This window comes from Gracilinanus agilis, chromosome 1 (assembly GCF_016433145.1).
Source record: "Gracilinanus agilis isolate LMUSP501 chromosome 1, AgileGrace, whole genome shotgun sequence".
Classification (NCBI taxonomy): Eukaryota; Metazoa; Chordata; class Mammalia; order Didelphimorphia; family Didelphidae; genus Gracilinanus; species Gracilinanus agilis.
This window is the reverse complement of record NC_058130.1, coordinates 132,650,828-132,665,640: the sequence shown is the minus strand read 5'-3', so window position 1 is coordinate 132,665,640 and position 14,813 is coordinate 132,650,828. Positions and strand designations below refer to the sequence as shown.

Sequence of the window (14,813 nt, the reverse complement as noted above, 5' to 3'; positions counted from 1 at the left end):
CTTGCTGCCAAAGAGAAGCTAGTTACTGTTGAGGCATGAGAGTAGGATTTTGCTGGATCACATCTGCACAAATAACTACAATACAAAATTATATGTAGTAAGTATACAAGATAGATGAAAACTAAGTTATGTCAAGTTCTTGGCTAGGAGATAGATCATCATTGCCTGGGACCATCAAGGAATATTTTGGCATTTGATTCGGGCTGGGAGTGTTAGGAGTCAAAATTGGCCAGCTGGAAGAATAAGAAGGGTGGGGACCTTTCATCCAAACTCCTTCCCCATGGGCCTTCCCCCAGCAGCTGAGACAGGCTACGCTGGTGAAACATTTCTGTTAGAGGTTAAGTCCCTGGAGGCTGTGGAATGGAACACAAGGGCTGTGGACCGTGGGAATCCATCATCTCACAGCCTTTGCATCTATCTCCCTTCAAGTTAGAAAGGGGACTTGGCCAGGACTATCGGACCTCTACGCTTACATTGGCTCCACTCCCTACCAGCTTAGATGGGGGAAAAGGAATGGGGCTGGAAGAGACTTTGGAGTCAATGGGCCAACGCCTTCAGAGGCGAGGGGCTTCTCCGCCACAAGCATTTATTAGGTTTCTACTGAGTGTCAGGCCCGGCCAGGGGGCGGGGCGGGAAGGTGAGGAGGGAAGGGGGAAGGACTAGGATCCAGCTCAGAGAAGTAGGGGAAACCCGGGAAAGGCTTCTGGGTTATCTAAAAGGCTGCAAGCCCGCCTCCCTTGTTGCTATAGTAACCAGCCACGTGCGTAGGGTCAGACTCTGTCACGTGACGTGAGCTCAGCACGCCCCGCCCCCTGGGTCATATGGTCTGCGCGTAGCTATCATGGCGGTGGCAGCAGTGCATTTCGGAGCCTGAGCACTTCGGGGTATCAGTGGCGGCGACAACAGACCTAGTGGGCGCTGGGACCCGTGGGCCGTTCGGGGTGAGAGGACTTCCTAGGCCAAAAGAGAGGGCGGTTTGGAGCGCCGCTCCCCCGTAGGCTAGAGTGGGTTACAGAACTACATCCTTATACCCGTACCTCTTGCAAACTTAGCTTCTTTGGATCTCCTGATTGGATCCCTCTTTCGAGCCTTTCTTGAGTCCGGAACTGCCCTTTCCGAGTCCTGGGCTTTGGATATGCCTCTACCCTCCCAACTACAGCCCATCCCATGGCGCTGGGCTCGCCGCCTCTGTTTCCCTGGCCGGTTTGCAGTGACCACGTGAACATGTTTTGTGTGTACCTTCTCAGGTCAGGTGGTAAGGGCCGGGATGCTGGAGGACGGACAGCGGTGGAGGCCTGGCCCTAGAAACTAGGGAAATGGCTCAAATAGTTTGACTTCGTGAGCCTCCAATTTTTTTTTTTACTTGTTAAGATGAGCATAATGATACTACCGCTTGAGGTTGTGAGGATAAAATAAAAACGACATAAAACACTCCTATTAAAAATAAGCAGGCATTTCCCCTGAGTCTTTTATGCATCCATAAGAGACACTGTGGAATTTTTCATATGAAGGCTTGTTAAAAGAGTTGTGGGCTAAGGATCAGGAAATCTGGGTTCTAGCCCTTGTTTTTTCATTTATTTTTATGACTTTAAGCAAGTCATTCAATTTCTCAGGGTCTCAGGATTTTTCTTTGTAAAAATCAGAGGATCATAAATTTAGAGCCAATGGAATTTAAAAAAGGGTTAAATTTTTTATCCAAGGCTTTTTCTGTTTCTTTGTGTCTTCAACATGATGAATGTATGTATTCTTATTTCTTCTAGGTAAATTGGTTGGGCCTGACAGTGGGCTGGACAAGTAACCATAAAGAGAGCAGGCTGAGGGGCAACCATGTCTGGGCTGCTGGGTCAGCCAGACACAGCCCCATTTCTCAGCCAAGCAGATGACACAGAAGAAGAAAAAGGGGGCTCTGGGGCTGGCAAGACTGCAAGTTTCGGTGGCTCAGAGTCCCAGGACAGAGAAAATCCAGATGAGGAAGGGCTACATCTGATAACAGGCATCTCCCCTGGACATGCAACTTTGATCGTTGGTGTACTTTGCTATATCAACCTTCTTAACTACATGGACCGATTTACTGTGGCAGGTAATTAATTTCGAGGGACTTTTGTAATAACACAATCTTTGAAGGTTGTTGTTTGTTTAGTTGTTTTTCAACTGTATCTGTCCCTTTTTTAACCCCATTTGGGATTTTCTTGGCAAAGATACTGAGTGGTTTGCCATTTTCTTCTCTGGCTCATTTTACATATGAGGAAACTGGGGTAAATAAGGTTAAGTAACTTAGCCAGGGTATTGGCTAGTAAGTGTCCCGAGGCCAGATTTGAACTCAGGAAATGATTCTTCCTGACATTGACACCTAGCTGCCCATCTTTGATGGTAGGGACTACTCAATTTCTGGTTTTTTATCTTGAACACTTATACATAATAGTGATTAATAAACGTTGAGCCAATTTTGAGACAGCCAAGAAAAGACATGAGACTCTTGGAGGTGATCCCATTGCTGGGAAGGAGTGGGAGATTAGTTTGATTTGAAGGATATAAGGATATTTTCTTTCCCTCACCACTTTCCCTTCTACTCTGCTGTCTTTTCAGGTGTTCTTCCAGATATTGAACAGTTCTTTGGAATTGGTGACAGCAGCTCTGGCCTCATCCAGACTGGTGAGTGGGGCTTTGTCCCTGAGATTAGCTGCTTCCAATCAAAGAAAGAATGTTTCTGAAGTATGAGGGAATTTCTTTCCCCTCTCTGACTCTTTCTTTGATATGTGGCCTTTGGGTGGGAAGACAAGGCATGCTGATAAGAGAGTTTAATCCTTCTGTCTTTTCTCCAGTGTTCATTTCCAGTTACATGATTCTGGCTCCTGTATTTGGCTACCTGGGTGACAGATATAACAGGAAGTACCTCATGTGTGGCGGCATTGCCTTCTGGTCATTGGTGACTCTGGGTTCTTCATTCATCCCTAGAGAGGTGAACAAGTCCCTTTGTTCTGGCCCACTCTCAAAATACAACTACAATAAACTCATGTGTTACTTAAATAGTTGTCTGTCTTTGTTTACTCTTTTACCTGAGAGCATTAAGGCTATAGAGACATTCATTCTCTCCCACCCTTACTCTTTGTTTTTTTTTCCCCTCTCCCCACACTATAAATTCCCCAAGTTTCTCTCCTTGACTCTCTTTTCTTCTCTTTGTGTTTTCTCTCTTAGTGAACCAAACTACCTACATGGTTTTACCTGTCATTTCTATGTAGATAATTTCTAATCAATATTTTGGGTAGATTTTGTTCACTTTTGTCTTGCCAGGAAACTTGGAGAACCAGGGAGGTCAGTATGGGGTTTGTGAAATTCTCTGAAGTGAAGAAAGACCAATATTTGCTTTTTTTCTTTTCCTAGAGGTTTTGGCTGCTTCTCTTTACCCGGGGCCTGGTAGGTGTTGGGGAGGCCAGTTATTCTACCATTGCCCCTACTCTCATTGCGGACCTCTTTGTGGCTGATCAGCGGAGTCGAATGCTCAGTGTCTTTTACTTTGCCATCCCTGTGGGCAGGTGAGGTCCTGGGGAAGAGGAAGTTGGAGGAACTAGGGATCTGTCTTCCAGGATGGAAGAGGGTTTTCAGGCCTTGAAAGCAAGAGATAAAAAAATTAGTCTGGGTTGAGATTCTAACCTTATCTGGAGAGTGCAGAAGCTTATATGTGGTAGATCCTCTAACCTGCATCCCACAATCTTTTATCCAGTGGTCTGGGTTATATCGCAGGATCAAAGGTGAAGGATGTGGCTGGCGATTGGCACTGGGCACTCAGGGTGAGTCTTCCATCAGAGATGGAGAGGGTATACAAATCATCATTCCTGAGCCTTGTTATTCTCTTTTGACCCTCTTCCAAAGTTTATCTCACCAGTAGGATGTTGGGGGGAGGGGGTGCTGCCTAGCCTCCTGCTGGTCCTGAGGTAAGGGGACTCTTCTCACTTTGCCCTATGTTCTTAGGTCACCCCAGGTCTTGGGATGGTAGCAGTATTATTGCTGTTTCTGGTGGTGAGGGAACCACCCCGTGGAGCTGTGGAACGACATTCAGACACCCCTCCCTTAAGCCCCACATCTTGGTGGGCTGATCTACGGGCTCTGGCACGGAAGTGAGTCCTGGGACTTTTGTATAACCCTTGACTCATACCACTTGGACTCATTTAATCCTTTGAGGAAGATTGAATATACTTGTAAAATGAAATAGGAGAGCATCCTTTGTCAATTGACTCTTTTACCTATGGGAAGTAGGAGCCATGAGATCCTAACACCCCCTTCCATCTAGTGGCTGGATAACTAAATTGCAGTCCGGGTATTGGGGAGGAAAGAATCAGCTTCATTCTATGTCCGTTTGCCTTGTAAGGGTAAATGTTGCTTGAATCAAATAGTTTCTTGCTATCTTTTACTGTCTTCCCTTTCTCATTCTCTATTAACTTTTTCCCTTACTCTAAATTCTGTTGAAGGATGATGGGAGATGACAGTTTTGTACTTTGATCTCCCTTCTGCTATAGTCCCAGTTTTGTGCTCTCTTCCTTGGGATTCACGGCTGTGGCCTTTGTCACGGGGTCCCTGGCATTGTGGGCGCCAGCATTCCTGCTTCGTGCTCGAGTAGTCTTAGGAGAGACCCCACCCTGCCTCCCTGGAGACTCTTGCTCCTCTTCAGACAGGTACCAAGAAGGAATCTCAGAGTGGGGAGGCAATATGGAAGGGTCTCTGGGTAAGAATGAATGGTCCATCTTTCTTCCCCTGAAAAACTCCTTTGTGGATTTGTATGTTTGTGGGAGATAGGTAAAAAGGGACAAGAAGGAGCAGGTTGGGCCTCCAGTCATAGTAACTGCAGAAGGGAGTGATTAGGGACAAGATATTGCAGGTATCTGATGCTACGGAGCCAAGTAGTCTCTGGGACTAGGAAGGTTAGGGAATCCAGCTGGGGTTTTGGGAAAATTGAAGGTTTAAAAAGTAGGAGACAAAAAAATAATGAAAAAAGTAGGTGACAACTATGAGAGAATGGAAGGAAACATGAATTCAGAACAACTGGATTAGAATCTTGCTGTATGTTTTCTGTGTGACCTTTAGTATTTACTTCCTTTTTTTAGCCTGAGTTGACCTCATCTGTAGAATGAGAATGGATCTGCTCATTTCACAGAGTTAAACTAAAGCTCTATAGAAATGACATCTGCTAGTAAAAGTTCTGGAGACGAAAGCCAAGGCCCTGTGGGTGGGTCCAGGAAGAAGTTTCCAGAGACTGGTATGGCTCAGTTGAGGCCAGGAGTGGGAGATCTTACTCTACCTGGTGGCAGCTGAATCCCAGCCTTTAGACCTAGTCTTACCAGGCATTGAACTTAGGAAAGCCTCAAGGAAACTTTTACACTAATATGTCAGGTCATGGGCCATTAGCTCTCCTAAGTTTAACTCTTTTCTCTCTCCCAGTCTCATCTTTGGGGTGATCACCTGTGTGACTGGGATTCTGGGTGTGGCCTCTGGGGTGGAGATCAGTCGCCGTCTTCGCCGAACTAACCCCAGAGCTGACCCCTTGGTCTGTGCAGCTGGATTGCTGGGCTCTGCCCCCTTTCTGTTCCTGGCCCTGGCTTGTGCTCAGGATAGCATTATAGTTACCTATGTGAGTGTCCTCAATTTTCCCTCATCTCTTGATGCCACCTCCCTATCCCCAACCCACTCATACACAGCCCTCCCTTAGAAATAACCTAGAGGGGTAGCTGGGTAGCTCAGTAGATTGAGAGTCAGGCCTAGAGAATGGGAGGTCCTACGTTCAAATCTGGCCTCAGACACTTCCCAGCTGTGTGACCCTGGGCAAGTCCCTTGACCCCCATTGCCCACCCTTACCACTCTTTCACCTAGGAGCCAATACACAGAAGTTAAGGGTTTAAAAAAAAAAAAAAAAGAAGAAATAACCCTGAGCTTGGGTGGGTGGGGCAGTGTAACTCATGGTCCCCAGCCTCAATCCCACACCTAAGTGGGTCAAGAAAAAGTAGAAATAACTGTCTCAGAGAACTGCTGGTCTTTCCAGAAAACTTCCTGATGTCAAGTTTCTCTCTTCAGGTTTTCATCTTCATTGGAGAGCTTCTGCTGTCCATGAACTGGGCCATTGTTGCAGACATTCTGTTGGTGAGAGAGTGGGCCATCTCTGACCTGACTTAGGTGTTGATTGTTCTAGTGATTAGCACCTTGGCTAGTGAGATCCTGGTGAAACTTTTGTCCCCTTGCATCATTGGTTTTGTTCTTTTTGTAAGAGACTAACCCGTGACCCCATCTTGCTCTCTCACTTATGGGCTGCTGGTTGGTTGCTAATGAATGTTGGTGACCCAGTGGAGGCCATTCCTACTTCTGGGTCAGTGGGTTAAGAATTTTACTTGTGGTATAATGAGAATAGCCTTTCTCTTATGTTTCACTCCACTTCGCTGGGTTTGAGCAACTAATTCATAAAGTGTTGATGGAATTCCACACTTAGCCTCCTGTCTCTCTCTCTCCATCTTTGGTTTTTCTACTTCTCAGCATCCCTGGACTCTTAGGGAGTCTAACTTTGGGTTTTCAATTCCCCATCTAGTATGTGGTTATTCCCACACGCCGGTCAACAGCAGAGGCCTTCCAGATTGTCCTGTCACATCTGTTAGGGGATGCTGGGAGCCCCTATCTCATTGGGCTGGTGAGTGTAAATCTTTTTTTGGGAGTCTTCAGCCTTGGCTGGATCATTCTGGTCCAGGGCAGGTTGGGAAATTATGAGGATAGAAGGAGAGAGATTTCCTATTAGTTAGGTGAGTTAGTTTAATTTGAGCAATGACTGATGTTTTCAGCACTGTCTTTTGAGGGATGAAGTGGTATTCTGTGGAAGGAAGATTAGACTTGTTTTTAATTCTCTGAGGCACATTTTGGAGTTGATGAAAGAAAAAGCTTTCAAAAAAATGGAATGGCCTACCTTATAAGGTAATGAGCTTCTCCCTGTGGGGGTCCTTCCAGTGAAGGTTGACAGTTTGTTAGGGATGTTTTCCAGTAGGGTCATATAATCTAGAGTGTTCAAGTCATCTCTAGATGATCTCTTCTTGTCCCTTTCAGTTCTTATTCTCTGATTCAGGGGGAGAAGACAACATGGTCCTGGGACTGGAGCTTTTGTAGGGAGATAAGACTAAACTCAAACTATAGAGAACAGTTCAAGGGAGTATTTGAACAAATACAAAGTAGTGAAATGCAGACAGTGCAAATAATCTAACTATCTCCATCTTTCACTGATCTGTGCTCCATTCCTGCCTTACTCTCTGGCTTCTCCAACTGATCTATCTATCCCTCCTCTCACTTACATATGACTGTCACCTCAGTCCTTTCCTGTCTCTCTCTCTGTGTCTGTCCTCATCTCTCTTTACCTCTATCCTGCCTCCCCTCACCATCTCTATCCACCTCTGTCTTGCTTCCCCTATCTCTGATGATCTTTGTCCTGCTGTCCCACTTCTTCACAATGTTATTTTATTTCCCTAGCTGTTGTGTTTCTCCCCTTCTCTCCACTCCCAGTCTCTGACCACTGACTGCTCCATGTCTTTTCTTCTTCAGATCTCTGACCGTCTGCGCCGTGACTGGCCTCCTTCCTTCCTCTCCCAGTTCCGGGCCCTGCAGTTCTCCCTCATGCTTTGTGCCTTTGTTGGAGCACTTGGGGGTGCAGCTTTTCTGGGCACTGCCATGTACATTGAAGGTGATCGAAAGAGAGCGCAGCTTCATGTGCAAGGTGAGCTTTCCTCTCCCCAGCTCTGGGCAGAGCCAGGACCCTTTTGAAAGCTCCTTCTGGGGCCAGCTCTGGTCTCTGTCCCAACTCTCCTTCCAGATAGCTTTGTCTTCTTCACTCTTTCCCCTAGATTCTGTCCATCCTCCATTTCTTACTCCCCCACTCCCAACCCCTTGCTCACCGATGCTAGTCTTTTTGTCTCTTTCTAGCCTCCCTTCCTCTAGGTAGGCCTGCGTCTGTCTCTTCTCCCCTACTCTTCTCTGAGATGTTTTACCCCTTAATTTCATCACTTCTCTATCCCCAGGACTCTTGAGAGATGTGCCCCCTCCAGATGATCGGATTGTGGTCCCTCAGCGAGGCCGTTCTACCAAGGTTCCAGTGTCTAGCGTGCTCATCTGATTGACAGGACCGTAGCCTGAGGCTGCCTCCTGTTGGGGGGGGTCCTTCAGGGTGATGGGAAGACCAGGCCTCTGAGTAACCCCAGCACCCTGGACTATTACCTCATCCCTGTGCTCAGTGTGGTCCCATGACCTCTGACCTGGGACCACAGGAGTGGGCCAGTGGCTGAGGTTTGCCCCCTTCCCCTCCCTGTTGCACACATTAATGCACTACACGAACAGCAATATCAGTCAGGGCAGGCATGGTTCCACATTGGGGAGGGGGCAGGTGGTGGAAGGGCCTGGAGTAGGGACTCTCAGCTTTCTGCAGGTCTGTTTGGGGAGGGATGATCCCTTTCCCCTCTTCCTCTTTCAGGCTATATATGGGTTCCAGCCTGCCTTCCTGGGATCAGGGGCAAGGTGCCCCCATAGTCCAGGCAGGAGGGGTTGGTGCTATTTTTATCTGAATAAACTTTGTATCCAGAGCCTAGTGTCAGCTTGTGTCCTTTTTCCTCCCTAACTCAAAAAAGAAGGGAAGAACCCTGTGTGGGTGGCAGGCACTTTTCCTTCTCTGCTCAGGGTTCTCTGTATTTTACTATTATGCATTGGGGTATTCTGTTTTAAGAGCCCTTCCTGCACTTGCAGTCTGTGTCCTTTGTTGTAAAGGGCTTTCCTGCTGTAGCAATCTATATTATATAGTGCTCTAAAGGGCCCTTCCTGCTCTAGCGGTCTGCTGTGTGCTGAGGGCCCTCCTTGCTCTGACAGTCTGTGATTCCATTAAATTCAGTGTGACATTGACTCACCCACTGACTTTTCCTACTCAACGCTTTAGAAATTTGTCTTCTCACTATTCAACAGGCAGTCCAGCTATTAGGGATGGTAAGATAGTTGCTCTGTCCCCCTATACTCTGGATGATGGAACAGAATGTCAGAGATCTTTGTGTCCAACCTGGGCTTTGTAAAGTGAAGTTGAGAAGGGTTGGAGTTCCATTCTCTTCTTTCTTTCCCATCCTCTTTCCTCTCCTCTCTGGTGTATCCTCTTGTGTGACAAGACCCCAGGTGGGGAATGTATGACCCAGGACTTAATCTATGATGCTAACCCTAATCATGAAGCAAGATCCTTTGGGAACAGCTGGGAATTCTTGCTTACCAAGACCACTAAGAGACCATCCCAATTAAGATTGTTGAGCCAGAGCAATGGGGGAGACTTGGGGTGCTCCCCTCCCCCTGGGGGGCACAAGTATGGGGGTGGGAGGCGGGTGCAGCCATGCAAGGAGCCACGATAACTTCCTGTCCCCGCCCGGAGCTCACCACAGCTTCCTGCTGCGGGCGGGCAGGCGCTGAGTGTAGGAGAGGAGGGGATCGGGGGAACGGAACCGTCGGGACCGGGGAGCAGGTATGGGGATGTGGAGGGAATGGAGGGGGTTTCTGGTGCCCAAACAGGATGCCCCCCTCTCCACCAGCCAATCTGCTGGTCTCCCAACAGGGTAGGAAGGCTCAGTAGAGACTGTGGTGGACCCAAGCTTGTCCTCCATACCCACCCCAATTCCATGAGTGCTTAAGAGGCAGAGCCTTTTATTGAGCTTATTTGGCTATATCATCTTGTCTTGATAGTAGCCTGAATCCCTCAGATACTTAGAGACAGTCAGCTCTGCTGACTCTGGCTGAATCCACTGATTCCCTTTGACTCCACGATGAATAAATAGCTGGGTTCCTATGCCTCAGGTCTATGGCTTCTGTGACACCATTGCCCACTGAGGGCTTAGATGTTCTCCACCCCAGAACCTTTCAGCTTCCCTTCTCCCCTCCCATCATCTTGGGAGGGAAGTTTAGGATCCAAGCATAGAATTCTTTTCTGTCTGCAAGTGGGAAGGGGAATGGATGGCGGTGGGGGCCTGGTTGGGAAGCTTCCTGGGACTGGCTTTCCAGGCTGCCCTAACCTGTGGGCCTTGGCCTGTGCCCCAGATGGAGACCATCTACGTGGGTACTGGCCTCCTCTGGCTCCTCATTCTACTATTCCCAGCCCTGCTTGTCACTGCTCTGTGTCTGTGTTGCCGGGACCTCCCTGGTAAGTGAAATACTTATAGCTCATCTCTAGCTTTGAGCCCCTTAGATGCATTCCTTTTACCTTTCTCAAAGGGTCTCCTAATTCCACACTCACCAGTTCATTCCACTGTTCCTCTTAAGGGGTCCCCTCTCCCTTGTTTCTTGCCCCAGCCTAAGGGAATTCCTATTCTTATCCCATTCCTTCAGCCTCACCTGCCTCCTCCCCCACAGGCCCCAATTCTGAGGTCCCCTCCAGTGACGGGTGAGTGACCTTGACTGTTCCTCATTCCCAAATGGCAGTAATGGATTGATATTGGAGGGAGGGGAGCTCGCTGAGTACGGGCTGGTGGGTGAGAGAATGTTGAGGCAATGGGTGGATGTGGGGGTAGAAGTATGGGGCCTTCTCTTCTGCCACCCCCAGCCCATGGCTTCCCTCTTTCCACCAGCTCACATCAGACAAGTAGTGGATTAGTCATCATCAAACCCCGCTGTGAGTATGGCAGGAGGTCTCTGCACTATCTCTCTGCTCCTTGTACTTCTCTGGGCCTGCTTTGAGGAATAAGGGAACGGAGCCTTGGGGGAGAATCACTGTGTGAAGGGAATGTGTGTCTATGGACATCATTGTGTGTGAATTTGAAAGATATGCTTTTTTGTTATGTGTCCATACTATCTTTGTTAGGGATTTGTTTCCAATCCCCTGCCTCTGAAACGACTACCACAACTTTTGACGGAGAGCATCATTGAATTTAGAACTAGAAGATATTTTAGAGATTATCTAGTCTATTCTCATTTACAGATGAGAAACTGAGACTTCTCATAGGAGATGGTGCAGCAATTGAGACTTGAAGGAAGTCAAGTTCCAAGAGACCATTACTTTCTAGTGACTGAGGCAGTATATCCCACACGTGTTGCCCCTCACCTCCTCTTTATTGGTTTGGGAAAGGAAATAGAGAGACATGGAGAAATAGGGTTCCTATAGGTCAGACAGGATTGGGAAGTTTGGAGGATGACTGGTTAAAGTTTTCATAACTTCATGTAAGTGATAGACGAAGTGTGCTTTCTGCTACCACTGTCATTATTTATTCCATATTTGTTTTATTTAGTATTATTTTGTGTTAACCTTAGCCCTGTTGTTCTCTTAGTTAGGTTGAGGGGAGAGGAAGGTTGCCTCATTAAAGTCAGGAGAGCTGGAGAATTTCAGGTGCTCCAGGGAAGAGCCACTAAATGACCCCTTTTAGAGAGAAATGGTTTGGAGTCAGAAGGACAAGGTTTGAAGTCTCACCTTGTGCTACTTGATAGCTGTGTGTTGACCTCAGTCAAGTCATTTCCCTTCTCTGGAAAGCTTAGCTTAAGCTTGAACTCTAGGGTCTCTCTTACAGCTCTAAATTCTGGAATCTTTTGCTGTAAATGTGAAGAGCTTTCAGGAATGAAAGGGCCTTCCCTAATGTGTCTTTGCTAAAGATGTGCCCTATTGCTGAAATGTCCTCCCTTCCCCTTTCTGTACCTATTCAATTCCTGCCTGTCTTTTGTTAAAGCTCCCTCCCTGCTCCAATACTTAGGAAGCTTTCCCTGATCTGGCCCCCCTGTCCCCATTCAATAACTTTCCCCTCTGACTTCAGCTCTCTGATATACTTTTCACGTAATATTGTGAATACTAGCCATCAGTTCTTGTGTCTTCTCCCTTAGAAGTTTCCATGAAGGACCATGTCTTAGTTCAACTTTGTATCTCCCATGGTACTTTTAGTCAAGGCCTTGCATGCAGTAGGCATTTTGTTAATGTTTGTTGAATGAATAATGAACTCTTCTAAGAGACCCAGAATCCCCAGGCCTCTTGGATCTTGAATTTCTTGAAAACAATGGCTTTCCAGATCCTAAGGGCCAAAAGCCCTGAGTGGGATCCCAAGCCACCCACTACCCCATCTTGGGGCTCTCAGCCCCTTGCTATTCCTTCCTTCCACTCCAGACCCTCTAATTGTGTGTACCTCTGCTCTTCCCCCTTAGACACTAATACTTCGTGGCCCTCTACGTGGCCCCCTGGCCAGTCAGATCTCCCTATCCCGTGAGTACTTGCTTAGATTTCTTCTTTGGCCTCCCTCGAGCCTGAGTTTCCTATCTTTCCAGCTGCCCCTCTAACCTGACCTGAGGCCTCTGGTTTCTTACCCTCTGGTCTCCTCTGAATCCTGGGGCATCTCCATTATTGCCTCCCCTGAGCCAAGGCATCTCTACTTCCCCCACTCCTATGAACTCTCAAAGCTCTCTCCCTTCCCTAGGTGGTAACCTGTAATTATTTTACCCTGTAGGAGGTCTCCACAACATCCAGGGTTGTCACACCGGATTCCTTCTTCTCGACGGGACCCAGATACCCGTGAGTTGGGCAATGGAGGGTGGTTCTAGAGGTGGCTTAGGCTGGGTGGGTGAGCTGATTGTGACTCTTCCTTTTCTTCTCAGGCAGTGAACCCAGCTATGAAAATGAGGGTACATCACCACTGGCATCGGGGTTGGATTGGGGCCTTGAGGAGGGGATGGGCCTGATGGGACAGCTTTTGGGTGGAGAAAGAGGGATCAGGCTTTTCCAGATCACCTGTTGATACTTGTGTTTTCCCTGGAGCTAGAATCTGAAGATGCTGATGGGGAAGAGGAGGACTACCCCAATGAAGGATACCTGTGAGTAGGAGGGTTGGTCTCAAAGAAGCTCCTTGGGAAAGGAGGAGGCTTGGGGTCACATCATCCTGTCTTCCCTTTGCAGTGAGGTTCTACCTGATGGCTCACCAAACTCCAGTTCTGCACCTCTGTCCAACTCGGCACCTAACCTGGGCAATCCTGGCCTTAGGGATAGTCCATCTTCTAGTGAGTTGGGGAGGGGCATTGGCCTGACAACTGGGCAGGGCAGGGGCAGGGGAATTTCAGTGTAGCTGAGTAAGGAAAGGAATGAATATGTATGTGTGTAGTGGGGTATTTATGGGGTACAGATAGGAGTGGGCTGTGGGTGTCTTGGCTCTGACTTCTTCATCTTGGGGCATTTTCTTGTAGTGGTATCAGGAGAAGATTATGTGAATGTCCTAGAGAGTACAGAGGTATCTCTGGGTAAGTGACTCTGCCCATGCCTCTGCCCTCTTGAGTCCTTCTGTCCTTCTTTCCCTAACCAGCAAGACCCTCCCCTTCTCCTCCTCCCCTCCTCCCATCCCTTCTCCTCCCCTTCCTTCCTCCCTCTCCTCCTCCTTCCCTTCTCTCCTCTCTTCCCTCTTCTTCTCTTTCCTCTCCTCTTCCCCCTTCTCCCTCCTTTCCTCCCTTCCCTCCTCCTTCACCTTTTCCTTCTTCCCTTTCCTCTCCTCCTCTCCCCTTCCCTCCTCCCTTCCTTCTCTCTTCCCTCTCCTTCTTCCCCCTCCCCGCCTCCCTTCCTTCCTGCCTTCCTGCCTTTCTTCTTTCATCCTTTCCTCCCTCCTCTCTCCCCTCATCCTCCCTGCTGCTACCACTCCTTTGCTAGCCTCCTTGCTTCAATTCCTCCAGGTGGTAGCTGTGAATATGTGAATGTACCAGAAGCCCAGGAGGAAAGGACACCTTCGAGTAGGAGTGAGCCTGGAGTGGAGGGGCTGGGCAAGTTTCTGGCTGGGACTAGCTTCTTGGGGAGGGGAGGGTACAAAGAAGTTCTTAGGCCAAGAGTGTGAGCGTAAAAGTCCACATTCATCCCTTCTCCCTGCAGCCCCAGTGACTGACCAGGATGGTGAGGAAGAGGGACCCGATTATGAAAATGTACAGGAACAAAGTGGACATTCCTTCAGTGAGAGATTTCCCCAGCCCCCTTTTGCCCCCCAATTCTGACCCTAACAGACGACCCCCTCCCTCCCATTCCTGGCAGCCCAGCGGTATTCCTTTTCCTGCTCCCCACCAGTCCATTCAACCACTCTTCCAGAACTAACTTCTCCTCAGGAACCCCTCTACTCCCTAGACTGAGCTGTCTACTCAGTTCAAATCATTCTTGTTGCCTTTTTTTTTTTTAATGTAAATTTTACAGCCTGAGACCCAGCACCTCTTGGATATGGGCAAATGGAAGCATCAGTGGACCTTCTGAGCACCCCTGACCTCTGTTTCTCATCCTGACACCATCCTGAGAGTCAGCCCTTTAACTTATTATTACTTTGGAAATTCCCCGGCCCCTGACCCCATCCCAAGCAGTCCGCACCTTCTCCTGACATAGCCTGAGAACAACTTCCCCCTTTGCTCCCTAGCCTGTGGGCTATGGTCCCTCCTTAGTGTATTGAATTAAAGTCCAAGACTTTCTAGCTAAGTGTGGCTCCAGTGCTGTGTGGAGAAAGATCAAGTGTGCGAATGAGTGCATGCGCCTGCATTTATACCCTTGGGTCCAAGTGTGGCTGTGTGTATACAAATGTCCAGAAATAACAGGTCCGCGTATATATACATAGGAAAAAATGCAGGTGTCCATCTTTGTGCTTAGGACCTGGGATGGCTACAGAAGACCAGGTAGACCCAATTGATGGATAATTTGCATTCTGAATGTCATTTTTTGGAACCGTATGAAAGAATGTCCCCAATACGAATAATAGCTGAAATGAATACTGAAACAACTTGCAGGTTTCACCTCATACTCTGTAAATGGGCAAAGATGACAAAAGATGGGCCTAGAAAAGGCAGGCGCACTT

General features: G+C 48.0%; 2 protein-coding genes across 2 annotated transcripts; both read left to right on the top strand.

The window, feature by feature from the left end:
- The first annotated feature begins 835 nt into the window (after positions 1–835).
- On the top strand, positions 836–8,594 carry SPNS1 (sphingolipid transporter 1 (putative)). The gene is made up of 13 exons (XM_044656770.1): positions 836–941; positions 1,761–2,080; positions 2,587–2,652; positions 2,823–2,959; positions 3,382–3,533; positions 3,722–3,788; positions 3,970–4,115; positions 4,515–4,670; positions 5,434–5,623; positions 6,064–6,129; positions 6,569–6,667; positions 7,564–7,735; positions 8,037–8,594. Exons 2-13 carry the CDS (start codon positions 1,828–1,830, stop codon positions 8,129–8,131), a joined length of 1,599 nt encoding a protein of 532 aa, XP_044512705.1. The 5' UTR covers positions 836–941; positions 1,761–1,827; the 3' UTR covers positions 8,132–8,594.
- Positions 8,595–9,351: 757 nt separating this feature from the next.
- On the top strand, positions 9,352–14,423 carry LAT (linker for activation of T cells). Its single transcript, XM_044657058.1, is given in 14 exon segments — positions 9,352–9,444; positions 9,446–9,505; positions 10,075–10,177; positions 10,387–10,417; positions 10,602–10,645; positions 12,157–12,214; positions 12,456–12,520; positions 12,604–12,630; positions 12,768–12,819; positions 12,902–13,002; positions 13,186–13,239; positions 13,663–13,725; positions 13,856–13,933; positions 14,168–14,423. Coding segments are annotated over 14 exon segments (834 nt in total). The 3' UTR covers positions 14,173–14,423.
- Positions 14,424–14,813: the final 390 nt, after the last annotated feature.